At 53.2% G+C, this 27,109-nt stretch overlaps 9 protein-coding genes across 9 annotated transcripts; 5 read left to right on the top strand and 4 right to left on the bottom strand.

Moving 5' to 3' along the window:
- Window positions 1-762: 762 nt before the first annotated feature.
- On the bottom strand, window positions 763-1,694 carry UCRPA7_2231 (putative trk family potassium uptake protein; the record flags this gene model as incomplete). The annotated part of the gene is made up of 3 exons (XM_007914811.1): window positions 763-836; window positions 886-1,539; window positions 1,598-1,694. 3 exons carry the CDS (start codon window positions 1,692-1,694, stop codon window positions 763-765), a joined length of 825 nt encoding a protein of 274 aa, XP_007913002.1.
- A 2,230-nt stretch (window positions 1,695-3,924) lies between these two features.
- Window positions 3,925-6,405, bottom strand: UCRPA7_2230 (putative dna repair helicase rad25 protein; the record flags this gene model as incomplete). The annotated part of the gene is made up of 1 exon (XM_007914809.1): window positions 3,925-6,405. The coding sequence occupies one exon, from the start codon at window positions 6,403-6,405 to the stop codon at window positions 3,925-3,927; it is 2,481 nt and encodes an 826-aa protein (XP_007913000.1).
- Window positions 6,406-6,908: 503 nt separating this feature from the next.
- Window positions 6,909-7,318, top strand: UCRPA7_2229 (putative zinc finger protein; the record flags this gene model as incomplete). The annotated part of the gene is made up of 2 exons (XM_007914807.1): window positions 6,909-6,927; window positions 6,999-7,318. The coding sequence occupies 2 exons, from the start codon at window positions 6,909-6,911 to the stop codon at window positions 7,316-7,318; spliced, it is 339 nt and encodes a 112-aa protein (XP_007912998.1).
- Window positions 7,319-7,596: 278 nt separating this feature from the next.
- On the bottom strand, window positions 7,597-8,617 carry UCRPA7_2228 (putative proteasome component pre6 protein; the record flags this gene model as incomplete). The annotated part of the gene is made up of 4 exons (XM_007914805.1): window positions 7,597-7,924; window positions 7,977-8,364; window positions 8,416-8,468; window positions 8,613-8,617. The coding sequence occupies 4 exons, from the start codon at window positions 8,615-8,617 to the stop codon at window positions 7,597-7,599; spliced, it is 774 nt and encodes a 257-aa protein (XP_007912996.1).
- Window positions 8,618-9,135: 518 nt separating this feature from the next.
- UCRPA7_2227 (putative d-lactate dehydrogenase 2 protein) lies at window positions 9,136-10,807 on the top strand (the record flags this gene model as incomplete). Its single annotated transcript, XM_007914791.1, has 2 exons — window positions 9,136-10,722; window positions 10,775-10,807. The coding sequence occupies 2 exons, from the start codon at window positions 9,136-9,138 to the stop codon at window positions 10,805-10,807; spliced, it is 1,620 nt and encodes a 539-aa protein (XP_007912982.1).
- A 1,720-nt stretch (window positions 10,808-12,527) lies between these two features.
- Window positions 12,528-14,208, top strand: UCRPA7_2226 (putative c6 zinc finger domain-containing protein; the record flags this gene model as incomplete). Its single annotated transcript, XM_007914795.1, has 3 exons — window positions 12,528-12,587; window positions 12,647-13,159; window positions 13,432-14,208. The coding sequence occupies 3 exons, from the start codon at window positions 12,528-12,530 to the stop codon at window positions 14,206-14,208; spliced, it is 1,350 nt and encodes a 449-aa protein (XP_007912986.1).
- A 4,692-nt stretch (window positions 14,209-18,900) lies between these two features.
- Window positions 18,901-21,008, top strand: UCRPA7_2225 (putative alpha- sarcomeric (f-actin cross linking protein) protein; the record flags this gene model as incomplete). Its single annotated transcript, XM_007914797.1, has 3 exons — window positions 18,901-19,026; window positions 19,091-20,070; window positions 20,123-21,008. 3 exons carry the CDS (start codon window positions 18,901-18,903, stop codon window positions 21,006-21,008), a joined length of 1,992 nt encoding a protein of 663 aa, XP_007912988.1.
- A 574-nt stretch (window positions 21,009-21,582) lies between these two features.
- On the bottom strand, window positions 21,583-22,146 carry UCRPA7_2224 (putative vps9 domain protein; the record flags this gene model as incomplete). The annotated part of the gene is made up of 2 exons (XM_007914802.1): window positions 21,583-21,765; window positions 21,823-22,146. 2 exons carry the CDS (start codon window positions 22,144-22,146, stop codon window positions 21,583-21,585), a joined length of 507 nt encoding a protein of 168 aa, XP_007912993.1.
- Window positions 22,147-25,222: 3,076 nt separating this feature from the next.
- On the top strand, window positions 25,223-26,810 carry UCRPA7_2223 (putative autophagy protein atg15 protein; the record flags this gene model as incomplete). Its single annotated transcript, XM_007914801.1, has 3 exons — window positions 25,223-25,435; window positions 25,489-26,620; window positions 26,686-26,810. 3 exons carry the CDS (start codon window positions 25,223-25,225, stop codon window positions 26,808-26,810), a joined length of 1,470 nt encoding a protein of 489 aa, XP_007912992.1.
- Window positions 26,811-27,109: the final 299 nt, after the last annotated feature.

Here is a 27,109-nt window from a genome sequence, read left to right as displayed (position 1 = left end):
GGTCCAGAAGAAAAGTCAGTTCTTCATACAACCCTGTTCCACGGGGAACAATGATGGACGAAACCCAGATGACGAATCTGAGCATGACCGGGAAGCCGGTGTTTCCGATGACAATGAGGAAGCTCATGAGAAGCAGTGGGAAAACCGCAGTGTTGAAGGAATTCATGCTGTCAGGAGTCAAAGTGAAGCCCAGATCCATAAAGGCAGACGAAGCAGTGAAGAAACCCCACCAAGTCCTTGCTTGTCCAGCATTGTCGACAATGGTTCCGTATCCACTCTTGATTATCCATGGCACGAGGCATACGACGCCGAGGAGCCAGAATCCCCAGAAATAGAAGACGAGAATCAGGGCGAGCGTCTTCAGTGAACGGTATTCGATCCCACCAAGCTCTTCTCTTTGCTCTTCGGAAAGTCCTGGAAAAGCAGAATTGCGGCCAAGAGTCGGTTCCCAACTGAGATACGGCGTCAATTCATCCTTATCTCGAGTGAAAGCCGTCTTGATGGTCTGGAAAGTCTGGCGTCTTCTCGACTGTGTTCTCGTGACGTGGAAAGCGTCTTCGTCATGATGATACCTCTGTTCTTTGGGATTAAAGATTCGTGGCTTCCGTGGCCTAAACGGAGAGAAGGTATTGGCAAGTGCCTCCGCTTGGTCAGCAAATTCCTCCCTCACTGGACGCTGTGGCTCTTCGATCGTGATGGCCCTGTTTTGGAGACCCCTGGGTGGTGACAGCATAGATGACTCTTGGCTGAAAGCTCGAGGCCTCATTGACATTGCCTCGACTTCTTCATCGTCGTCTTCATGTACACGTTCTGGCCTGATGCCTCTTTCGGCATCTCTAGGGCCTGGAATACGAAGCACTTCATCGTTGCTTTCACGCCTCTGACGTTCGAGAATCGCGATGTGCTCCTCGTCGGACCGTTGCTGCGGAATCTTCATGTCGTCTCGAACACCATCGCTCCGCTTGACGGTATTAGCAAACTTGATCTCTGTGCGGCGACTCTCGGTAGGGACGAGCGTATTTTTCGGGTCAATGTCTTCTTGATCGGGCGGTATTCCATTTTCGTGTTCGTCTTTTCGGCCATTCTCCCTGAGGGCATTTTCCTTGGCGGTAACAGGGTCAAGTAGAATGCCGTCATTAGTGATTCTAGACCTCGTGCCGTCGTGCATAACCGTGATGTTGCGGCCGTTGACGCCTGTCTCTAGTCGATTGATGTCGCCCTTGGCTTTGGACTTTGACTTGGAAATGGTGCCTCTTCTCTGACGGGCTTCTCGTGCTATATTCTGAAAGCGTTTCTCGAACCAGTATAGGCGGAGAAAGACGACAAACGAGTTGATTGTGATGGGGTTCGCCAGCATGGGAAAGAGGAAGATGCATATTTGTTGAAAGGTGTTCAGTAGATTTACATCCACTGTGTTGAGACCGGCCTGAGTATTGGCGCCACTAGCAAAGACGAGCGCGTCTATATAGGCCAAGTTCCCCCGGCCACCAGCAAAGATCAGTATGGACCCAATGATGGAGAGTGCCAAGATGTAGAAGTCTGTGTCAGGTGTCAGCGAGACGAGGCCAAAGCATCATGTCTACAGGATCTGGCATACAGTGAGTAGATATGAAGTTAAAGTGCGGCTTCTTAGAGAAAAAGGAGGGCTTAAGAGCCTTAAAGTGCTCCCAGAGATAGTCTTTGATTTCATCCATGGTTGGACAAGCAGGGGGTTTCAAGCTACCGCAGCAAAAGCGGGTGTTATAAAGTGACGAAGGCCTCAGAAAACCATACGATATGGTCAGGAAGGCTCTTGCCCATAATCATAGTGTAGACAGGTAGCGTTCAACTGAGAGTGCTCTCTGGCTTGAAGGTAGACATGAAAAGCGCAGGGAGATGTTGTTGTCTGATGGTGTGATAGCGAAGGGCGAAATGCTAGAAAAACAGGACCAATGCTCAGCAGTGAGAACACAGGATGACCCTGGGGAAAAGAGACGAAAGCTTCAGCGATGATGTAGTGAGCAATTCGGGAATCAAGAAGGTGAAGGTGAAGGTGGAGTTGGAGTTGGAGTTGTAGGCTTTCCGTCAATGCCAAGCGAGGCGCACACCGAAGTAGGTGCAGTTCCAAGATCTTGGCGGGAAGGCGATGCTGAGTGGGCGAGAGCCTATTTGACTGCGGGAATGCAGCAGTGGGATGAGATGCCTAAGTCAGGTATTGAACGATGATAGCCCCAGCGTTGAGGAAGGAGAGGACGACGCTGGAGTCGATCCAGACGTTCTGGTTCTGGTTCTGGCTGAAGAGACGCGTGAAACGAAACGAAACGGCGCGGAAGATGAGAAGAGATGCCAAGAAATACCAGGGCTGATAGTGTCGTTGTCAGGGTCTTGAGTGCGCAGTAGCCCACCCACCAGGCCAGGGCATTTACCGAGATAAGACACTACCTATACCCAGTAGGCAGGTACGTAGGTCCACGGGTGTCCTGGGAGGGAGCCCAACAAGCTCGAGCGAGAATGCCGCAGGGAGCCGTCCGGAAGCGAGAGGGTGGCAGTTAGGTCAATTGATGAAGAAGAAGAAGAAGAAGCAAAGAAGGGACGAGCCAGCTTAGTCCGTATACTGCGTAGTAGGTAAATAAGATTGATTCTCTGGGGCCATGAATAGGGAACGATAGGTGCGTGGTGATGGTGACGAGGAGAATGAGGAAGAGGAGGATGGTGGTGGTGGTGATGATGATGATGCAAAAATCGAGAATGCTGATGGGGAATTGCTCGTCCGACAAAGAACCTTATACGGCCATCGTACGGCAGACGGTGGACACTAACGTTATAAAGTCAACGGCAGGTTAGTCGACGATGCCGCGGTCGAGAACTTTGGCTGGGGTCCTAACGTTAACTTAATGCTCATGTTCAGTTAGCACTGCACTGCTATGATTTAGGGTGGTGGTGCCAAGATTGCAGTTCCACTGTTCCAGCGATCAGCGCTCGGGTACCATTACCACACCTCTGCAGTGCCACAGCTTGCAGGTGCCAGGTGGAGGCAGATAGGAGTGCCACCCGGTTACAGTGGCTGGCTGCCGCGCTTTGCCCGTTGGTAACGTGAGTGCTACACTGCTACCTCCCCGGCGCTGACACGTGGACGAGTTGCTGGGCCTCAATGGTGCTGAATCCCATCCGTCCTAGATTTTCCGACCCTCTGCAGCCAATTTGCATAGCGCGGGCGCAGGCGCAGGCGAAGGGACAGGTGCAGGTGCAGGGACAACTCACACCTCCCTGACTGACTCTCGAGTATGTGCGTGCGCGCGTCTGGCGCAAGGTTGCCCTGCAATGATGTCACCCGCCATCGCTAACATATATAAGCTCCGAAACCGCCTGATAACCATCCATGGAAGAGGTAACGAGGAGTCGGTCTGTGGCTCACCGGTATTGGCGGGTTCTACCTCTGATATTTGCTCCCCGACACATCTGCTTGAGGTAGCTACCCTGCCTCCTGTACGCCGTCGTTGCATCACATATGCTTGATAAATCTGATCTGCAGATACACCTGCGGCCGCGGCACACAAGCTTGCAGCTTCCAGATGTCGGCCACTGACTCCTGCCAGTGATACATGTCTCTCGGGATGTTGCGGCTGGCACCGTATTGGAAGATAAGGGGCAACATGGATGCCAAGACCTGCAGAGAAGGTTACTCAGGGGGCTCTGAGCGTGTTCACTGTCTGTCACAACTCAGAAAACTTTGTCCAAACTCTTTGACAATTTTTTTTTATCTTTCTCTAATATACATATCTATGGCCCCCTTGACCGCCTGTTGTTCGTGGTATGGTATCATTCTTTTCGTCCAATCTTTCCTGGAAATGCATCCCTGACGCCGTGGTTCCAATGCATGTCTAATATCAACCCGTACAAGCTGTGGCCCGGAAAGGAGCTTCCGTGACCTCCCGCATCACAGCATCACAGCTGCTGCTTACGCCTCTCCTTCTCTCGTGCAATCTTTTTGAAAAACGCGTTGCTGTCTTTCTTGTTCTTCTTTAGCGTCTTGTTGACCGACTTGTTCTGCTCAATGTACGCCATGTCCTGACCGCCACTCAGTTCGCCCAGAGTTCCCGCAGTTCGCTTGACCCCTGGCTTCTTGACACTTCGGCGTGCTGTGCCGTTATAGTAGTCGTTGCCTTCGGTCTCTTTCTCCGCGATCTCCGTCAGTTTCTTGCCCTCGGCAGACTCGACCTCCACCAATACTTTCTGGAGCAGCTCCCGTCTTTCAGCCGCAGTCGCGAACGCTAGCCCGGGGGTCTTCTCAATGTTGGCAAGCTGGGTGATAACCTTGAACGCATACCCCTGGTCTACAAGGAAAGCCTGCCGCTTTGACGAGTAGTACATCTCCGCGGTGTCCTTCGACACCAGCGAGTAAAAAAACGCATTGAAGCCCTCATCGTTTCGTCTCTTTGCTCGGAGGATTCGACCCAATCTCTGGGCTTCCTGTCTCCGAGAACCATACTGAGCCGATATCTGGATCAGGCAGGTTGCTTCAGGCAAGTCCAAGGATGTATCACCAATCTTTGACAAGAAAAGCGTATTGACCTGATTGTTGTCCTGGAAATGCTGAAGCACCTGCTGACGTTCGGCATTCGATGTACCACCGTACAAGAATGCTTTCTTGAGCTTTCGTGCATACATTGCCAAAGCGTAGACATCGTCTGAGAAGACGATAATCTTGTCTCCACGGGACTCATGATAGTTAATGAGGTACTGACACGCTTGAAATTTCCGCGGATTCATGACGTAGAGTAATGATCTCTTTCGAGTATCAGCCTTGAGGTACTCATCGTAGAACTCCGTTGTCATTGGACACCACACTTCGGCACACTGGACCTTGGCAATGTGTCCCTGCTGTGACAACTCCATCCAGTTCGCCTCGTACAGCTTAGGGCCGATGAGGAAGTTAAGATCGGAAATCTTGTCATCTTCTCGCAAGAGCGTAGCCGTAAGTCCAAGTTTCGAATGCGCTTTGATCGTTCCGGTAACTCTTCGGAACATGTTCGCAGGAACGACGTGAACTTCGTCCAAGAGCATAAGACCCCATTCACGACCTTGGAGGAACTTCATCATCTTAGCAGAGTCGTGTGCCCTTTCCCTCGAGTTTGTGACCATCGAGTACGTTGTCACAATGATGCCAGTGTTGCCAGAGAAAGTTGACTTGTTGTCTGAGGAAAAGACAGCAATGTCGTCGGGGTTGATGTTGGACCACTTCTCAAATTCCTTCTTCCACTGCACAACCGACATGTTACTCGTGCAGAGAACAATGACACCCTTTTTGATGGTACAAGCGGCAGTGATGCCCACCAAGGTCTTTCCTGCTCCACAGGGCAAGACGATGATACCACTCTTGGCTCGACCATTACCAAACATCTTGCTTAGACTCTTCTCCTGATACGATCTGATTTGAGTCGCAGGTCGCAGATCAATCTCAAGATTTGCGTTGACCTGGTCATTTCGGAAATCGTACTCTTCCAGGACAGGATACTCTAGCTCCAGACATCGCTTCTGGACTAGTTCCACAGAATGATCTTCGATTTGGAATGCGTGCACCGCTTCCTTATCGTCGTCGTCATCTTCTTCATTCAGTGCGCCGTAGATATCTTGCTCCGTCGGTTGTTCTCCGTCCTTGGGCTTCTCTAAGTTATTCGCCTCTCGAACGCCCGCTGCATTCTTCGTGCCAGGGATCACGAGGCCGGCCATGTTCGGAGCCGTCGTTCTCATCAGCTGCTCTGAACTAGACACCCGCAAGGGTCCAATGACAGGGTCCTTCAGCAGACGCTGTAACATCTCCGCATCCGCGCTTTCCAGATAGTATTTGTTGTTTTTCAGAACTAGCTTGACTTTGCCATAACTCTGAGTACAGCTCTCAATGAAGCGCCGAACTCCCTCAGGCAGCGGGATTTTCAGGAATCGATCCAGTGTATTAATAATGTCTTGCGGGTGAAGTCCGACGGAGACAGCAGCGTACAAGCTGTGTGTAGTCAATGCGTACTCATGAAGGAACGTCGGTCTGGAGAGGGGCTCTGCGATGGTGATGAGAAAGTCCTGTGCCTGCGGCGCGAGAGGGTTGAAACTTTCGAGAATGATCCTGCCTCGCTCGGGGTCAATCCATAGAGGTCGGTTGGCGTGATCCGGCTTCAGCTGGAGGTAGGAGTAGTCACGATTCCCAAAGTACTTGGAGACCGCATCATTTGCCCGTCTCTTCGGCTTGACATCGTATGTGCTGATATCAAACTTCTGAACGTTCTTCTCGACTTCCTCCTCCTCCGTATCTTCTGCCGAGTCGGACGTGGCGAGACTTCGGGGAGTCGTTGATCCCGGCGTCGACACGGCTGAGGCCCTGCCTACTTTCGCCGCCCCCTGGATGGCCGACGTTGCCTTTCGTTTCGGAGGCATAGTGATCGTTCCGGGGTAGTTGCCGAAAGAATGGAAAGGAAGCCGTCCAAAAAGCTCCTCGTTGAGAAGAATTTTGGTGGCAACCTACAAAGATGTTTGTGGTTGGAAATGGTTTCAGTCACGACAGGCTCCAGTGGCATCGAACGTTAACTTTATGCCCGTCATAGCTGCTTACTTGATCGGCGCTAACCTGTCCCGCGCCGAATACAGAACCCCGCTAAGCTAGGCACAGCTCTCTCACTCCACGCGACAAGAGAGACCCCCACCAGACCTGGACTTTCAAGATGCACAAGAATCGACCGCCACTCAGACCCAAGTTCACGCCGTGACAAGCCAAGCATAGGAAGGCAAAGGCCTATACCAAGACAGTAACACCCTGTCAGAAAAAGGAGTACAAAGTCTTCCAGAAAAAAGTCAGAGGCAGAATGTGGTGGGTGCCGCTCCGGGAAGCCAGACAGTTTTCGAACCCTGACTAATAGGGGTATTTAGCAAGCACATACTGAATGCACAGGTGTCGATTCGGTCGCCATGTTGTACGCTGCACCCCGTAACTTTCTATCAGCTCAAGCTCCAGCATACTGACTCACCTACAGGTAAGAAATGGTTCGACTGTGTTGAGTGCCACCAAGAGCAAGAGAGCCATCCGCTTCTGCAGAAGTTCGAGATGACTTTCGCCTGCAAGAAGTGCAAGAAGTGCTTCCGAAAAGATGCGCAAGAGTTTGAGGAAGCAGACGAGTACTGTCCCCACTGTGATAATCACTTTGTTCTCGAGGCTCTCACTCCCAAGCCCGCAATCTCTATCGAGGGCGAGGACGCTCGCATGGATAACAGGATGTTGAGGGACGATCGCGTAAAGGCTGAGAAGCAGAAGACAATATTCGATCCGGATGAGGATGCCGACAAGCTGGGTTGAGAGGGAGGGACATTGATGATGTTGAAGAGCAAGCATTTCGCCGCTGCAATAAGTGCACGGAACTACAAAGCCTGGCGTTCGGAAAATGTTATTACAGGCGCGAGAGACGCGCAATCTCGTAAATGATACCTGGTAGTGTACATTGCGTGACACCGCTACAGTCCTTCTAGCAGCCTATGTCTATCGGCCCCATGACTATCCGCCTTGCACGTAGAACAGCGCCAACACGGACGGATGTTGAAAGGCCCAACTCAGGTGTTCAAGTCCATCTCCAATCCCTACTCCTCGGTCTCCCCTTGCCCTCTCGTGAGAATGGCAGCGCTTCCAGTACCGGGTGTTCTACCGGTCTTCTTCTTAGCAGCCTCCTCTTGCTTCTCCTGCTCAATGTTCTTGACGTAGGTCTCGATATCCTCCACGGGTAGCATCTCGATAAGCTTGCCAGGCGCCATGATGGCAATCTCGATGTTCTTCGCTCCAGTTTGTACAACCTCCAGAAGAGATTTGATAGCAAGTCGGATAGTCTGTTCGCGATCCATTTCCTCCTTGAAGTTGCGCTCTAGGAACTCTCGGACAGTCTTGCTTGAGCGACCGATCGCGTTCGCTTTCCTATTACATTATAAGCATCTCGATGGATTGATAGCTCTTTGATAGAACCTACCATGCAGAGTAGATACCAGATGGTTCTGTCTGGTAGAGTCTCGGCACATCACTGCCTTTGTCGAATCCAACGATCAGGGTGCTGATGCCAAAGGGCCGGACACCACCGCTCTGAGTATACCGCTGCTGAACACTGGCCACATACTTGGTGATGTACTCGATCGTCACTGGGTCCTCTACTGTAAGACGATGGGATTGTGCCTCTAATCTGGCCTTGTCGACGAGAATTCGGGCATCGGCGTTCAGACCTGCAAACGCCAGGCAGACGTGGGTATCGACCAGACCAATCTTGGAGGGTGTAATTCTCGTGTCTTGTAGCTTCATCGCAGATCTCTTCTCGCATCCTAGAACGACAACATCCTTGCCCTTGACTCCAACCGCACACGTTCCTGAATCGCGGTGTTAAGGAGGTCGCTGACAATCAGACCCGGAAAGCTTACCTCTCTTGACGGCCTCGCCGGCATATTCGACCTGGAAGACGTGTCCATCGGGACTGAATCAAGTCAGTAATACTTCATAAAGCGAGTATCGAATGGAATCGGACCTAAAGACTATGTAAATGCAAGGTTAGCTATGATATGCACTCGAGTAGCTGAGCAATCAAGCCTTACCTGAAAGAGCTCTGTCGTATCCAGACGCCATGATGACAGATAATCAGAATGAAACTACGCAGGATAGAAGATGCGATTAATGCCGACAGTTAATTTCGCGATACGTGGATGTCGGCGACGCTGCGTGAGTGTTCTGTTGCTTGGCTTTTGTTGCTTGGGGTTTGAGAAGGACAGGCTGCAGCTCTGACGACGAAGCTTAGGTCGCGCTGGAAGGCTGAAGCAGCTGTCCGTAATAAGCTTCCATTGGCTGCTGCGTTAGCTATGTGAGGCTCAGGGGACGCTAGGACCAGTTTGCTTGAGCCACAGTCACGTGCATCCCCTGTGGAGGTGCAATGCTAGATCGGCCCCACGGGCGTCTGGCAGAAGCCGTGAACACCGCGGAAGCTTCCGATGTCGTAGCTATTTTCGCCTGTCAAGCCTCAGGCGGATTTAACATAAATTATTCAACGTCTTTTTCAACGCTCTTCAGAGTCCTGTTGCGCGCCACATACCTCTTGATCGCCAGGCCAGGCTTATCAAGACAGACAAGACATGGCATCAGCCGCCAGGATGAATCCGATTCTGCGAAGGATACCAAAGTCCAGGCTGTCTGGCTGCGTTAAGTATGTTGCGCCGCAGACGCCTGTTCCCGCTCGCTGCATTGCTGCAACAGCAGTGAGGCACTTCAGTGGATCACCCGTGCAGCGAATCAAGTTCACTTCAGAAAAGTATCCAGACATCAAGAGGGATTCACGCTTTGCACAATTGACGGAGGACCATGTCAAATACTTTACGGACCTCTTGGGCAGCTCCGCCGTCATTGATGCCGTCACAAATGAAGCTGCTAGTGATGACATCGAGCCCTTCAATGGGGATTGGATGCGAAAGTATCGCGGTCATGGCAAACTTCTCTTGAAACCTGGCTCGACAGAGGAGGTCAGCAAAATACTGAAATACTGCAATGACAACATGCTAGCCGTTGTGCCGCAAGGCGGCAACACTGGCCTTGTTGGCGGTTCTGTACCCGTATTCGACGAGATTATCATAAATATGAGCCGCATGAACCAAATCCGGTCTTTCGACGAAGTGAGTGGTACGCTGGTCGTTGATGCAGGCGCTATTCTAGAGTCGGTGGACAACTATCTCGCGGAGAGAGGCTACATCTTCCCACTAGACCTTGGCGCAAAGGGCTCTTGTCATGTGGGCGGCAATGTCGCAACAAATGCTGGTGGTCTACGATTACTCCGGTACGGTAGCTTGCACGGAAGTGTGCTGGGTATTGAGGCGGTCCTTCCAAACGGAACTGTTGTGGATGATCTCTTCAAGCTTCGAAAGAACAATACAGGCTACGATTTGAAGCAACTCTTCATCGGCGCTGAGGGTACGATTGGTATTATCACAGCCATCTCGATACACTGCCCTCAAAGACCCAAGGCTGTCAACGTTGCATTCTTTGGACTCGAATCGTTTGAGGCAGTGCAACAAGCCTTCCGTGAGGCCAAGTCACAACTCTCCGAGATCCTGTCTGCTTTCGAGCTCATGGACGCGAAGAGCCAGGATCTAGTGCACGCGGTCACGCAGAATAAGCGGCCTCTAGAGGGAGAGTATCCCTTCTACTGTCTCATTGAGACGAGCGGGTCGAATACCGAACACGACACTCAGAAACTCGAGACCTTCCTGGAAGATGTGATGGAGAAGGGCATTGTTGTGGACGGAGTGGTAGCGCAGGATGAGACCCAAATCAGGGCTCTGTGGGGGTGGCGCGAGGGCGTTCCCGAGTGTCTGGGACACTGGGGTGGCGTGTACAAGTACGATGTCTCGATCCCACTGGAGAAGCTGTATGAGCTAGTCGATGACACGAAGGCGCGGGTCGAGGAAGCAGGTCTGATAGGCGAGACGGACGAATACCCTGCCATCGGTGTGGTAGGTTACGGCCACATGGGAGACGCCAACCTCCATCTCAACGTTGCAGTGCGGCGGTATGACGAGAAGGTCGAAAAGGTTCTAGAGCCTTTTGTCTACGAATGGATTGCAAAGAACCAGGGCAGTATAAGTGCCGAGCATGGGCTGGGACTGGCTAAGAAGAACTATATTGGGTACAGCCGAAGTGACACAATGATTGGCTTGATGAAGCAAATCAAGGATCTTTATGACCCGGTAAGTGCAGTGCCTGGATCTCCAAGATGGTTGCCGCTGACGAGGATGCCAGAACGGGATCATGAACCCGTACAAGTACATATAAGCCGTAAAAAGACTAAAGCTCCATACCGACATCCAGGATCAGATCAGCTTGCTTGCATAAGGCAGGCAGGCATGCCATAATTACAAAGCTGGCTACGCCCTAACTGTACATATTAAGCGCGGTGTGTTAGACGTGCTCTCCGCCATTGCGGCGAATTTTCTGGCACTGCCCTCAACGGGCGCTCTCTCGAGTTGATTGTAAATCAACGGAGAACGGGTCAGAAAAGTCCAACGCGACCTCAATGTAGTCATCTTTGCGCCCCCCCTTCCCCCCGTGATGCTCCAATGCCTATTTCCCTTGTGTTGATCTGAGATCTGTGCCAGATGACATGGATGTAGTTGGTGCATTACGGAGCATTGTCTCATTGGCTCCAATACGAGCCTGAGCAATGCGAGATGGCGGGAGAGCAGGCACAAGACGTGCTGAAGCTGCCGTTTCACAGAGACAACGACCCTGATCGACAGCAACACCCCTCACTAAATCTTAGCAGTCCGTCGCCCTAAAATGACTCCCATCTGACCAACCAACCAAACATCGGGGGGCCCAGCGGGCCAACCGTGTGGGCTGCGCGAGGTCCGAGTCTCCGGGTAGTGGTGATCCCTGTCTCTTCTGCAGCCCTACGGACTCTGCCCTACCAGGGCCCTGCCCTTTGGGTAAGTAGCTACAGGTAGGCATGTACAGTAGGTACTTACCTACCTACCTTCTTACCTGTCTTACCTCCGGGCTGCCAGCAGTTCCTACTGCACTGAGAGAGCCCACCTTGCCTTGCAGATCCTCGGTATGTCGCCTGGTGGCGTGGCCCAGCTCTGGTCTGCTGCCCTGTTTCTTTCGTCAAAGACCGCCAGGCTGGGTGCGGTGCGGTGCGGTGCGGTCGGATGCGGTGCAGTGCAGTGCAGCTCAGTGTAGCTCAGTGCAGCATCCAGATAGGGCCAAGCGTAAAGCTGTCCACACAAGGCGCCTAGGAGGAGAATAGCATGGCATGGCATGGCATGGCATGGTATGGTATGGAAGCATCGGACATACATACATACATACATACATACATACGTACGTACATGTCAGTCATGTCAGTCAGTCAGTCAGTCAGTCATGGGCCCTCCCGTTGTGGCTCATGGCGTGCGCCTCCCGAGGCCACCTCCACCAATGTATGTATGTACCAAGGCCAGTAGGTACCACCCAGCGCTCTGTGTGCCGGCATCCCTCCTCTCTCTCTCTCTCTCTCTCTCTCCTCTACTCATCTCATCCTCCTCATCCTTTTACGTCTTGTCCTGTCTGTTCCATATTTCACGTAGTGTCTGTTTCTGAGGCTTTTCTCTCTCTTCCGGACGTGTCCCGAGTAGGCGAATGATACAGGCCCCCCTCCGGCGGGATGCGATTCGAGCAGACGGACGGGAGAATGTGCCGAAAGGACGTATAAGTTGCAGGACCCCCGGCAGCAGCAGCAAGTTGTTGTGCGGTGTGTGAAATAAAGGTCCCGGTCTTCGCCCCCACCTTTCCTTTCCTGGCTCCGGCCTTCTCCTGCGTTGCTCCTTTTCTCCTTCTAAGTCTCCTTACCGGACTTGACCTGGTGGTAGAGTTCCCAGTTGTCGTTTTTGTCTCTCTGGGCTCTACCTATGCGGCCATCCCATGTTCCTCGGATCTCCCCCGGCTAGTCTTTGATGACCATGATTAAACCCTGGCATGGTCCCTCCCAACAACTTAGACAGTCAGAATATCGACCATGGTTGGAGTACCCGGCAAGTACAAGGGGTGCAACACTTGTCGACTCCGGAGGGCAAAGGTATGATCATAAAAAGACTAACCAACTAATCCTAAGACTCTAATCAACTACTTTTGCAGTGTGACAACGAACGACCATTCTGTCGCAAATGCATCGACTCGGGCCGGGAGTGTAAAGGTTACGATAGGGAGACCGTCTTCATCATCGGCACCCTCGAAGATGGTGGTCGCTGCTCATCACACCCGCCTCGAGTTTTGAAGGGTTCCAAGAGGGCCAAAGCCGCGGCAAAGAACGAGGAGGATGAGAAACTGGATCTAGTTCCCGTAGAACCTCTTCAACCAGCCTGGGATGACTTGGTCTCCTTATCCAATCTCGGAACTGTATACCAGGTTCAGATTGCTGCCCTACACACCAGCCTTCAGATGATCATCCGTGACAAGGCTGAGGGCGAGAACAACAACAAGTTCACGAGGCTGTCGTTCCCTCCTTACTCACCTGCCGACACTCGACCTTCATTACAAGAAGACGAATTCGCACTACGATCGCAGTGTATGATCCATCTCTCTCCAACTGACGCAAGCGGGAGTTCAGAATCAACGGCCACGGACAGCATCTTCTTATTCCTTTACGAGGTATGTTTATACTCGACGACAACACGCCCGGGCGAAGAACAACCTAATCTAACCCTGACAACAGCTAAACTCATCTGTCGCAACAAGTAACTTGCCGCCGTGGAAAGATCCCGCGGTGCAGACAAACCGCGTGAGGCAGCTCGGACCAGAACATTTCCGAACCTTTCCAGCACATCATTTTTTTGTCCGTGTTTATAGACACAATGCCGTATGAACTCGTTCTTGTTTCTGTTGATCACCTTTGAAGACAGTTTCAACTGACTACTCTACAGATTTGCGCCGCTTTACTCAACAGAAAGGCCAGCTTCCTCGCTGGACAGGAGTGGATGACGGCCCCGTGGGAAAACCATCCCAAGTCCGTCTTCGACAAGCTCTTCGACAACGTCGTTCTTCTCCCCTCCATACTCGCCAGAGCCGATCGCATCCTTCCTCATGATCCCACGCTTGCCAGGCGCCTGATGGCGCAGGACCTGCTGGGCAACTGCATCAACGTGGACCGGCAGCTCGAGGAGTGGCACAACTCGGTCATCCTCGCAGCGGGCGACCAGTCGCGGCTCTTCTGGATCGAGGACCCGGACGGGTCGGGCGCCCAGATCCCCTTTGCGGACACGTTCGCGTTCAGGGACTCCATCACGGCCGTCATGTTCATCTACTACTGGACGTCGCTCATCGTCTTCTACCCCTGCGCCGAGCAGCTGCAGCAGGCCATCTTCCAGCCCGTGCTCGACGCCTTCCCCCAGATCTACCCGAACCTGCCGCCCAACCTGCACATCGACCCGCAGCGGTACAGCCACAAGGAGGTCCGGGAGATGGCGGCCAACGTCTGCCGCGGCCTGGACTTTGCCCTGAGCACCACCGTGCAGCCGGACATGCTGGTCGTCCCGGTCTACGTGGTGGAGCAGTTCTACGGCGCCATCAACATATCTACGGGGGACGGCGCGCTGGAGCTCATGTGGCTGGAGGCCTTCAAGATGAGACTGACGGCCAAGGGGCAGGACATTGCAGACGTCATCCAGAGCAGGAACTGGTTCGAGCTGGCACAGTATTAGATTTTGGGATAGAACAGGCATTTGGGACGTTACATGGGGGGGTCTTGGGATACGGAACTACAAGGAGCATCATAGGAATGGGAATATTCTGGGAGGTGGGAAGGAAGGGAAGGAACATGGGCAGAAACATGGGACCCTCATTTTTTCATGATTATTCGTCATTCTGGGCTTCGAGATCTGTGGATCCAGATCGCCCTGGGAGGAGGAAGAGGGGACAGAGGGGAACAGACAAGGAGAACGAAGGGCAGGGCGGCATATTTTCGGTATCTTCTTGAGTATATTAGTACGTAGATCAAAATGCCTCCTCCTCTTCTTACTCATGATGGCCGTCCAGAAAGAGATACAAGAAAACAGAGACCGAGACTCTCCACGGTAAGTCCCCGAGACAGGGAGGAGAGAGATGTCATACATGCTCGCCCTACACACCCCTCTCCCACTCTCTCGGGATACAACGTGCTAATCCAGTCCCCCTAGCATGGCACTGGAACTGCTGCTGTCAAACACTAAACTACAGCGGCAGCGGCGTTGCGGGTCTAGGTACTGTAGGCCAAGGTGTAATAGACCCTACGCCAACGCACCTCTCCGCGGCTTGCGGTGCCGAAGATACTTCCCGCTTACCATCCATGGTAACACGCCATAGGGGAGCTGGGCCGGGAGCAGAGCACGAGGGGACAAAACCCTTCTTCCAGCAGGAGATGCGTCCTAGCACACCTGTGGAGCCTGGACGGAGGTGAAGAGGACGCAAGACGGAAACCACTGGTCAGAGGAAGCGACACAATAGTCGGGCCTTCATGCAGCTTACCCTCCTCGAAGCGAACCCAGTGAGAAGGGACCCTCACATCCTTCTCTTTGACAATTACTGATTCATTCGTCCCTGTTCAGGGGACTCGAGCCCCCCGGGCAGAGGGGGGAAGGAAACAACGCGCGAGCACGGCGCGGAATCATTTCCATGTTAGGGGGTTGACTCCACGGGCGCGGGCTAAAGGGGGATAAGCTCCCACCTCGTCGAAAAGAGACCCTTCTTTCCCACTGGGGGGACGAGAGAGCAGGTGTGTGTGCTAGATGCCAGACCGCTGTTCCTGCGGGATCGGCTGGGTTTGCTGGACTATTGTATAGGTGTGGTTGGCCTTCGAGAAATCGTTCCTGTTACGGGTAGAGCCTGGCCGCTATGGAGGTTTTGGCGCCTTCTAGAAGCCCATACTGCATAGTAGCGGCAGGCATTTAAAAGTCCCCAGTCGCGTTCCTCACCAGCCTATTCGCTGTGGCGGGTGAGATTAGGGGAGATTGGCGTTGTGTCAACTGGAAATTTATCAGCATGACGCTTGGCGGTGACTGGTGGTGATCCCTGGCATCGTAATTATAAACTACTGGACTGGTACAGTAGAGCGGTCCATCATGACAGAAGGGGATCGCGCATGCGCGCCTTTGCAGGACAGCACTTGCTTGCTGCATGGTTCAATAGACATAATTCCGTGCATGTGGAGAACCGACGCCCTACAAGGCGTAGAACGGGGGGGCCAAAAAAAAAAAAAGTAGGTAGTTCTTGATAGTGTAAGACTGTAGTATCGGTAATACTAAGAGCACGCCAGTCCAGAGGGAGTGTCACTTGATGATCCCCGGCCCGGGAACAGATCGCAGGGGGAAACGTGCAGGGAGAGCCGGCGGTGGTAGATTTGAAATCTCACCGCCACGACCTTGCAGCTGGCAAGTCGACTTGCTACCTGCTACGCAGTATGCAGTAAGTCGTCAGCTCTAGGCTAGGCCCCCAGGGTTTCTTACGCAGCTTGATGCACGCCGCGGTGGACCTGGAAGCGAGGCAGCCGTTCTCGTCATGCGTACACGGACGGATACCACGGCGGCATGAGGACGCCGTGCGTACGTCGTTGCTTCGTTGCGCGGTCGAGACTTCTAGAACCGGCGCAACTATATGCTTCACCGCCCACTGCAAGGCAAGGCTGGCAGGCAGACGCTGGCCTCGGACTTCTCGATAGGGCCGTCGCCTCCCGGAGCTGGCGGAGCCTGAATGTAGAGTCGGAGATCGGGTTCAGGCAGGTCTGTTCGCTTCGCTTCGCATCGTGGCGACAAGTTTGTACTGGACTGTACCGTGCTGGACTGGACTGGACTGGAATGAGGTGGACTGAAGGATTCGGGAATCTTATTCTTATTTTGCCTAAGACCGAAAGGTGTGTGGGATGAGCTGGAATTTCACTGGACACGGCGTGACATCTGAGTGCCCCCGTCTAATTGTCAAAGGATCAGCCGCCGAAGGTTACACAAGCAAGCAACCACGGGCGTAGGAAGAGAGACTAGAGAGGCGCTCAACTAGTTTGTGGAACCAAGCCTGTCTATAGACACTACTGCATGAGGGAGGTAGGTCGTAGTCTAGACAGGAGCAGGAGCGGGCGCAGGAGCAGCTCCGAATGGGTTGTCGGGTATAGGAGACAAGAGGCCATTGCATTGCCATTGCCATTGCCATTGTCAATGCGTTGCCCAGCCCAGGATATCGGACTTAGCAAGCTTGGGCCTGGCAGGAACTGCGACAACTTGTTGAGGTTGAAGGTTCTCTGGAAGCGAAAGCAACTCTCCGCAGCTGAATAATGACTTCAGAGCTCCGTCGCCGGCCTGCTTACCTTCCTTTCATGTGATACTAAGAGATTGTAGAACAGGCAAGAGTAACATCATCAGATAATCGACGTTCGGCCCACGGAAGATGTGCCGGTCCTGTCACTTAGACCTGTAGCCAAAAACTTGCTGCTCATTAGACAATCAGACGACAGCTAACGTTAGCCGGCACCGAGGTTAAAATGTTCTGCTAGAAAGCCGTATTGGGCTAAATCCAGCCGATGGTGTGATGCACACGCCGTCTTGAAGTTGCGGGCCGCAGTTCATGCGTTGGCTGAGCGGCTGGCATCTTCGCCTCACCTATTACGACGCAGACAGAGGGATGCGGCGGAGGCTCTCCACCGTGGGCACTCTGAATAGATGAGAAGGGGCTGTCGAGGTCGCGACAGTCAACGAATAGAATGTTGATGTCGTGGCTGAGCTGACTCCTCCTTACCGCAGACCGTCTTGAGAGATCCTGGGGTTTCCTAGACTAGGAGTTGAGTGACGGCATGGACATAATAAGGGGGAGGATTGCTGTTGGCTGTACGGAAAACGTCCCACCACGCCCGTACAACATCATCCCGATCTGGATACTCGGCGATGACAACCCAGCACATGACCCGGCCCAGGCCAGTTTCGAGTTGGACTTGGGACAGATTAGACAGCAGACCCCCGCTGGCCGCGATGATCGACCTGTAGATGTCTGTCTCGCGGCCTGCGCAGACATGGGACCATGCCTGTCCCAACACGGGCGAGGACGATGGCATGCATGAACAAAGAAGCAAAGCATGGGGAGAGACATGGGGCAACCTTGAGTCTCGAGAGAGCCTAGAAAAGCCCAGAGAGCCCAGAAAGGGGTGGCTTGGAACGGGGGCCCATAATGCGACGGATTTCCACAGGGGTCGCACCTCAAGGGCTTGGGGTAAGTGCTGGACGGCATCTGATTTGTCTGCGCGCTGAGCAGCTGTTGGAGAGGCCAGAGGAGCACGTTTCAGAGATCCTAGATCCTCGAGTTGGTGTAAGTCAGGATGCACATCGCCGCCCTCATTCGTCCCTTGCTCGCCCGCGGGTTAGCCTAAGGTACGGACGCATGAAGGGGACCACGACTGCGGTTTCGCCTCCAGAGCCGGTCGGGCTGTGGTACAGCATGCTGCGTACCTATGGTACCTAGGTAGGATACCCATACAACAGATAAGGAGGTACAGAGAGAAGTATAAACCTAAATGGAGATCCTCCAAGCCCAGCTGTGACCCGAGCTGTTTCTCTCTGTCTGCCGGTCCTTTTCTGCCTCGCCTGTGTCCTTGCAGTTGTGAATGCCCTCATTGACTTTGTCAGTAGAAAGACAGACACAAAGACAAAGAGACAATAGCGGAGCCCAACCCCTGGAACTAAACTGCCGGATCTGCCCTTTTAGCGAATCGGCACATTTATTTTAATCGATAGGAAAGGCGGGAGCCCGCTAAACGGCAGCAATTGGGGGGCAAAGGGAGCCACTAGAACAGCACCAAAATGACAAGTGGGACGGAAGCCAGCGGGGAGCCACTGGGCGGCGTGGCGGCATTGGTGGCGGTGGTGCCCGGCAACGTTGAATGCGTGGAGAAGTTCCCCGAATATTGTTTACACACGCACCAAAACCACCACCACAAAGCATCAGCTACACCTGCAGCACAACCACCACCGAGAACTCCAGACGCCCAACAACCACGGCCGCTCTCAATTTCGGTGCAGTCCACCAGCTCCGCCTCCGAATACTCCGATAATACCAGCTTCAGCGGCTTCGATTCCCGCCGGGCCTCCATCATCAGCAGTGCCTCCAGCTACCTGTCGGTGTCCACCTCGTCCCCGCACCAGCACAACCACCAACACCAACAACAGCAGCCTCTGACCCGGAGCCGGCGAGACGCAAAGCAATTGCACGCCGCACGGCTCCAGCGGTCCGGATCAGCAAGCTTGACTGTCGGCAGCACGAGGGACGGCAGCCCAACCTCAAAATCAAAGTCCAGATTCGGACGCTCCCGCACCGTAGGAGGCTCACCGCAAGACGCCCTTGCCGCCACCGAGCCGCCACACGAGCAGGGCCTGACGAGGATGGCGTTCGCTGAGCAGCAGCGCTGGATCACTGTCCAGCAAAAGACCTTCACAAAATGGCTCAATACCAAGTTGGAGGCTAGGGAGCTAGAGGTCAAGGACCTGGTGAAGGATCTTAGTGATGGTGTAAGTCTCCAGTCTCTAATCTCCAATCTGACGTCAATTGGGACCGGGCTGATGATTCCTACAGGTGCTTCTTATCCATTTGCTAGAATCTCTATCAAACGAATCATTGGGACGGTATGCCGCCAAGCCCAAGCTACGAGTGCAACGCTTTGAGAATGCCAATCTTGCTCTGGACTTCATCAAGTCGAGGGGCATCCAGATGACCAACATTGGTGCTGAGGATGTCGTCGACGGGAACAGAAAGATTATATTAGGCCTAATATGGACTCTAATTCTAAGATTTACCATCAGCGATATCAACGAAGAGGGCATGACAGCAAAAGAAGGCTTGCTATTATGGTGCCAACGAAAGACAGCGTGCTACGACGAGGTGGATGTCCGAGACTTTAGTGCCAGCTGGAACGACGGGCTTGCTTTTTGTGCCTTGCTGGACATACACAGGCCGGACCTGATCGACTACGACGCATTGGACAAGTCAGACCGCCGCGGGAACATGCAGATGGCTTTTGATATAGCTCACAAGGAGATTGGCATCCCCAAACTCCTGGACGTGGAGGATGTCTGCGATGTCGCCAAGCCGGATGAGCGCAGTCTGATGACTTACATTGCCTACTGGTTCCATGCTTTCTCGCAAATGGAAAAGGTCGAAAATGCAGGTCGACGTGTGGAGAAATTCGTCAACAACATGCAAGGAGCCTGGGAAATGCAGAGTGCTTACGAGAGGCGCATGGCAGCACTCTTGAAGAATATCCGAGAGCAAGTCGAGAGGTGGCAGGCTGCCAAGTTCGAGGGGACCTATACGGATGCCAAGGCCCAAGCCACAGAATTTGCATCATACAAGAAGGGCAAGAAGAGAGAATGGGTTGCCGAGAAGAGCGAATTGGCGACATTGCTGGGGAACATCAAGACTAAGCTGGGGACATATCGACTAAGGCCATATGACCCCCCTGCTGAGTTGCGCCTCGAAGTCATGGAGAGGGAGTGGTCAAATCTGGCACGGACAGAGATGAACAGGGGCCAGTTGATCAACGAGACAATCCGAGAGTAAGCTTCACGTATGCTCATGAGCAGTGATCATTTCGCTAATACCAAGAAGCATCAAGAACGCCCTTCGCAAATCCTTTGCAGACAAGGCAAACGACTTTGCCATGGCTCTCAACACTATGCAGCTAGCTATTTCTGGTCTGGAAGGTGAGGTCGAAGACCAGCTACATCACGTCCGAAAACTCAGCGACAATCTACCACCAATGGATGCTTACCTCAAGACTATCGCTCTGGTTGACGAGAAGTGTCAGGAGGCAAACATTGAAGAAAACGATTTCACCACATACACCTACGACGAGCTTTGCTATGAGCTGTCACTAGTAAAGTCATCGGTCTCTAAGAAGCTCTCCTTCTTAGAGAATCAGATAGTAGCGCGAGATATGACAAACTTGACCCCGATTCAGCTTGAGGAGTTCGAGTCCGTATTCCGCCACTTCGACCGGGACGACAGCAACTCACTGCAAGAGCTCGAGTTCAGCGCGGCGCTCGCCTCGCTCGGCCTGGTCTTCTCCGAGGACGAGATGCACGAGTACTTCCTGGAGACGTCGGGCGGCCGCGACCGCGTCACCTTTGAGCAGTACATCCGCTTCCTGGTCGAGGTGACCGAAGACCAGAACACGGCCGAGCAGGTCTTCCAGTCGTTCCGCGAGGTCGCCGACGGCAAGCCGTACGTCACCGAGATGGACCTGCGCCACAGCCTCGTGCCCGACGAGGTCATCGAGAAGCTCGTCGAGATCATCCCGCCCCACAACGGCCCCGACATGCAGGCCGACCGCGGCATGCCGCAGTATGATTACATCTCCTTCATGGAGAAGATGATCAACGAGGAGTCGGAATCCGGACGCATGTCGCCCGTGAAGGGAGGGCCGCTGACGGATAGGGGGGACATCAACATCGGCAGCCCGAGGAAGGAGAGCAAGCTGAACGGTTACCATTAAATGAGCCAACATATTCTCGTTTGGTAGTTGGTAGTACTGTCTTTTCATTTACATTTTTAATCCGGGCACAAGACAACCCTCGACGGGAATTGGATGGCACACATACACGCACTTTGATATGTGCGAGCCAGGGGAAACTAGCATTGTTATTCGGTGTTCTGGCAGGTTGTTTGAACAAAAGACTCGCTTTCGGTTTTAGGCACGGGGGACCCAAGATATCACTCATCAGTAGAAATTCGCTAAACAGTTTGTACCAAAGCTTTAAGCTGTGTTCTGATATTGGTGCGAGCAGTGTCCAAGCTGCTCTATCTCGCGTGATGCAGTATTCTGAGATAGTGTCTCGGCCCGGCAGCGCGAAGCTGACGAGATATCTCCCTGACCTCCCCCATGTATAATGTACGAATGATACATGTCCATGTAGCAGAACCATTGCATGATGCGGCTCCAAATGCGAACAAAACAAACGGCCGTCTATCTCATTACCCAATGCCAAGAGCGTAAGAGCTAAAAAGGGAACTTCCGCGCAGGCCTGCGTCTACCTGTTTATATTATTAGGTGGTGAAAAACAATGTCCTTACTCCTTGAAAGCATCCATCTCTTTTAAAGCACCGGCGAGCCTCCTGTAGTCTCTAAGAAGCTCAAGGACCTCGCCGATCCGAAGATCGGCCGGGTTCTGAAGCTCCATGAAACGCTTTACAGGCGGTGCTATCTTTGGCGTCTCTTTAGGGGGAAGAGCTGCCGCTATGTCGGGGAAGGCCTTTCGACTATGTTAGCGCAGTATTCGAAACATGACAAAATAAGAATGATGTCTTACAGTAGCCAGGTCGCCCCCGTCTGTTGCAGCTGCTTTCCCGTCCTTCAGGGTTGGGGCAGCAGGGGTGGAGGCAGTCCGACCGAAGCCCCTGAACCCACCTATACCAGCAAACTTGGCCATAGGATTTAGAGAGCTGCCAAAGTTTCTCATTGAGTCAATGATCGCAGGATTTGTTGCAGCTGCCAGGGGCAAAGTGGCAGGGCTAGGGCCGCCCTTTTCCCTTGCCTCTTCCGCGAAGGCGACCTTCTTGGAGCTGCTGGCACTCCGTGAACTGTCTGCGCTATGATCACGAGAAGCCTTTCTACCGCTTATAAGGTTGAGCATCTTGTCGTCCGCCTTTGAAGCTCTGCGCCGGCTTTCCAGCTCGTCGACGACAGAGCTGGACTCAACCGAGGCATCGTCATCCGGGGGCGGAGTTCCGATTAGCTTTCTCGCATCGTCAAGAGTCTTCGGAACGAGAGCTTCCCCGCTGGCTCCAGGCGGACCGTCCTGGGCACGTAGCTTGCCAAGTAAGAACTTATAGCTGTCTCCCAAGCTATTACCAATGTCTTTCAAACCTTGGTCAGCAGTCTTGAAAACTGCATCACTGGCGGCGCCGAGTGCCTGGGCAGGAGTGTTCACCAGATCACTAAGTCGGCGATTACGTAGCTGAACAGCTCGAAGGCCACTAGATGGTGACGCCGCTGGCTTTGAACCAACTGCTGTACTTGGTATGACTTCAGAGCTGGTGGCAGGCAGAGATAAGCCTGGAGTTGATACAAGGGGAAACGTTTCGGTTCTCGGTGTTCCTGGGCGACTATTCGACTTCAGGGGGCCGGATGGTGCCTCATCAGCTCTCAGTGTGGAGAGGTCTACCGTCTCAAGAAAGCTGATGGCTGCTTCCAGATTTGTCAAGCAATAGGCAGCCTCTCCTGTCAGCTTCTGTTCCCAGCGGAACCGTTGTATGAAGTTGAGGTCGCTTATAACATTGAGATTCTCGGGTTGCAGTGTGATGAGTGTGTATATGAGCATCGGCATGATCTCGTCGGCCGAGGAAGACGGGTGAAATTGGGAAAGTGTGTCAACAATGCTTTTGTGAACAGCCTTCAAACGATTGAGTTTCCCGAGGGGATACCGGGTCTCATTCATCGCAATAAGCTCGTTCCGAGCATGGTCGAGTGACTTGCGGACCTTTGCCGTCCTTTCTTCAATCACTTCCGGTGGCTCAGAGGCATCGCCCAGTTGGATGCCAAGATCCCCAATGCCAATCCCAACAACTGCAAGAGCTGCCGTCTTTGAACGGAGCTTGTCGTCTTGTGCCTCATCTTGGGTGCTTCTGTGGCGATATATCCGGTCGTATATCCCCTCACAAAGTCGCCTCTCTACTGCTTCCTCCAAAACCCCCCGCTTCTGCTCTATAGCTTTCCTTGCCCGCTTTCTCTCAGCCAGTTCGTCTGCCGTGATCATTTGTTGTTCCGCATGTTCTATGGTTGGAGTACCGGGCTTGGGTTTGTCCTTGCTCCCGATAGAAGCTGCCTTGCCCCTTAGTAAGCTTGCGGCCGATGCTTTTGAGGATGTTGACGGAGCAGGAGAGTTTTCCCGATTGTGCCGGGAAAGCAGCGTCGCTATATGAGTATTGATGTGTGAGGACGCATGAGCGTAGAAGTCCTGGAACAGACCAGATATATAGTCTATGGTCGGAGGAGTTGGGTACGTTTTAGTTGACAGGGATTCTATGAAACTGAACTTTTTGTAAGCCGAAAGCAGCTCCAAGTCTTTGAACAGAGCTTCATACCTATCCGTGAGGCCGATAAGCTCGATAGGAAGATCGTCAAGATCAACAGAGGTCCTAGGGGGCTCAGACGGGTCGTCACCCTGGCTAGTCTCAAAGGCATCTGGGCTCTCTTCCTCGACCTTGATGATCGAAGCCGGCGCTTGACCAAGAGCTGTTACTTTCGGCGTTGCTCCATTCTGTATGGTGTTTGCTCGCTGTGAGCGAGCGCCAGGGGAAGCTGGGGGTTGCTCGTCTGCTCTAGGAAAGGACTTTGTGGTTCGCAGTGGCTTTGGTCGAGCGTCTGCATGCTTGGAGGAGGGCGTCTGTGATGCCATGAAGGTCTCGGTCAAGCTAGAGAACATGATGATGATGGGTCAACAATTGCACCGGCACAACGACCTGGCCCCGACATCTAGAATGCAGATGCGGGATTGACAGGACGTGGGATCTGGGACAGGGCATAAGCTACCTACCAAGCAGTCGGTGCATGAAGCACTTAATGGGGTCTTGAAACCATATAGGGGCGGGCTTGTAAACGAGTGGATGGCAGACACCCTGAGAGAACTGGAAAGTGCAGGCCCAATTATGCCATGGACAGCCTACAGACAAGAACAAGATGCTCCACAGACACGTTGGACGATTCTGTTTGTTGCGGTAAGCAAAAGGAAGGGATTCGGAAGTGCTGGAGGTTGCGACGACGACAGCAAGAGAGGATCGGATACAGCGCGCGTCGGATGATGCCATGTAAGTCAGATCGGTTGCAGCTGCCTGTGTCATAGTACCAAATGGGACTACATGAGCATGAGGTACCCGTAGGCGGCATGTGCAGCACCCCGGCTAGCCCGTTGGCTGTAAGTACCTACCTGATATTTAGTGGCGCGGGGCCGTCGGTGCAGGTACTTAGGTAGGGATCTGTACTGATCTTCGACTGGCACCTCAGAGTAGGTACATACCTAGTGTGCGTCTTCTTCTGCAGGTCGAGATCCTAGCGGTGCTTCAGTGGGATGAGCACGCTGCACCTGTCCGACAGGCCTAAGACGGTCACATGCGCGAGGCTTTGTAGTGGTCACCAGGCGGCAGAATGTGCAGCGTAATGTCATTTAGGCAAGAGAGCACGGGCCCGTCTGTTAACTCTAGATACTGTGTTTCCGATAAGAGGTAGTTTTCCGCCCATCTCAGCAGGGGCAGTACCTTTTGTGTACTCTATCTTATCAGATATTATTGCCACCTTGAACAGTGCAAGTCGGTTGCCTCTGAAAGCAGCGCGACGTCAACACAAGCCCGCAGCCGGTGCCAGGCGAGTGGCAGCCAGTCATCTGAACCGTTGCCGGCCCTTCGATGTTGTCATATCACTACTATCAGGCACGCGATACCACCGACCGGACACTCATACCCATCCGTCCATCCACCCATCCCAACAGTCGTCGACGTCGTCTGGCGGGGGTGGCCAACGCAGCAGCAACAGAACAACAACAACACATCACACACATACAGACAGTCGTCTCTTCTCTTTTACCTGTCTTGAACATTAATAAGTCCTTACAACCCACGGTTTCGAACTCGACTCTCCTTCTCTATCCTATCGCGGACCGTCCTTCAGCAACTCCGCCGGCTCTCGAGCTGCTCTCTGCCCGCCACCTCTTCAACATGATCCTCCGGCGGAAGGCACAGAGCGGCAAGACCTGCTCCTCTGCTGGCAGAGTCACTTCTCAAGTTCTTCTGTCATTTCTTGCTCTTGCAGCCTCGCCTGTCACTGGTGCCAGCAACGTCCGATCAAATGACGAGGCCTTGCTGCCACTTCCGCCCTCGTCGCTTTTCGTCCCCACTCCAGAACCACCACCACCTGCAGAGCATACCTTTGTAAGCCCCGGTCGACTAGCGCTTCCTATCGTATAACTAACTTGTTCTCATAGACATTACGACATGTTTTCCATCATGGCACCTATCAGCACCCACGATTACACAGGAGGAAGGATGTATTGCACGAAGAAGGCGATCTTTGGCTCGCGGCAGAGGAAGGATATGAACAACATCAGCTACCAACGCTGAAGGCACGAAGTCGAGCTACGAAAGTCGAGAGGCTAGTCGATCGTCGGCCAAGTGTGGTTGAACCCATGGTAGCTCTGGCAAGAGAGAGGGGTTATGTCTCGGTTCTTGCACCAGACGCCTGGACTCTTGATGATATACCCGGACCGAATATCACCGATAAGGACACTGTTCTCAGCTTTGCATACATGGCCTCAAACGCATATGTGCAAGAGCCAGGACAACCAGACTGGGAAGAGGTCGGAGAGCCCTTCAATAGAAGCGCCGATTTCGGCTGGGAGAGCGATGGCTTGCGAGGGCACGTCTGGGCGGACGAGACCAATTCGACCATCGTTATTGGGCTGAAGGGGACCTCACCAGCTGTGTTTGACGGAGATGGTACGACCACAAACGACAAAGTCAACGACAACCTCTTCTTCAGCTGCTGCTGTGCTCAGCAGGGTCAGTGGTCATGGCATCAGGTCTGTGACTGCGCTACTGGCACATATACGTGCAACAACACGTGTGTCGTAAAGGCTCTGCGTGAGGAGAACCGCTATTACATGGCTGCAAGGGAGTTGTATTCAAACGTCACCGAACTTTACCCAGATTCAAACATCTGGGTGACCGGCCACTCGCTTGGCGGTGCCGTTAGCTCTCTTCTAAGTTTAACATATGGCCTGCCCGCTGTCACCTTTCAGGCGGTGCCGGAAGCCTTACCAGCTGGCAGACTCGGGCTTCCTGTTCCCCCTGGGTCAGATCCTGACGCTCCTCAGACTCGAAAGTACACTGGCGCCTATCATTTTGGCCACACCGCGGACCCGATTTATATTGGCACCTGCAACGGAGCTACTGCCTCCTGTTCTTTTGCCGGTTATGCTATGGAGTCAGCCTGCCATACAGGCAGCGAATGTGTGTACGATGTGGTCGCCGACAAGGGCTGGCGGGTTGGTATTGGTACTCACAAGATTCGCTCCGTCATTCATGATGTCATCCTGAAATATGACACCGTCCCTGAGTGTAAGTTCACTCCAGAATGTCGAGACTGCGCAAACTGGAAAATGTATGAGAGCAACGGCACCGAGACTACTACGACATCTCGGTCATCGACGACCACCAAGACTCGTACACGGACAGAAACCTGCAAGACACCTGGATGGTGGGGATGTTTGGACGAGACGACCACCAGAACCGGAACTACGACCAGTGAGACCACAACGACCACCTCTACATCTACATGTGAGACACCTGGCTGGTTCGGGTGCAAGGACAAGACGACCACCACGTCCGAGCCTGTCACGTCTCCCACAGCTGTCCCAACCGTCACAACAACCCCAACTAGCACGTCCTGTGAAACTCCTGGAAAGTTCTGGGGCTGCTATGACAAGACCACAACAACCCTCACATCTCACTCGATTACGGCTCCGCCCGCAACATCTCCTCCAACTCCTGTACCGACAACTACGGCACCTGCCAGTTCTACCAAGTCTCATTGTCTGCATAGGAATT

This window comes from Phaeoacremonium minimum (assembly GCF_000392275.1).
Source record: "Phaeoacremonium minimum UCRPA7 unplaced genomic scaffold PA7_03_scaffold_155, whole genome shotgun sequence".
In the NCBI taxonomy this organism is placed as follows: domain Eukaryota; kingdom Fungi; phylum Ascomycota; class Sordariomycetes; order Togniniales; family Togniniaceae; genus Phaeoacremonium; species Phaeoacremonium minimum.
Note: the sequence above shows the minus strand (reverse complement) of the source record. Positions and strands in the feature narration are given on the sequence as shown.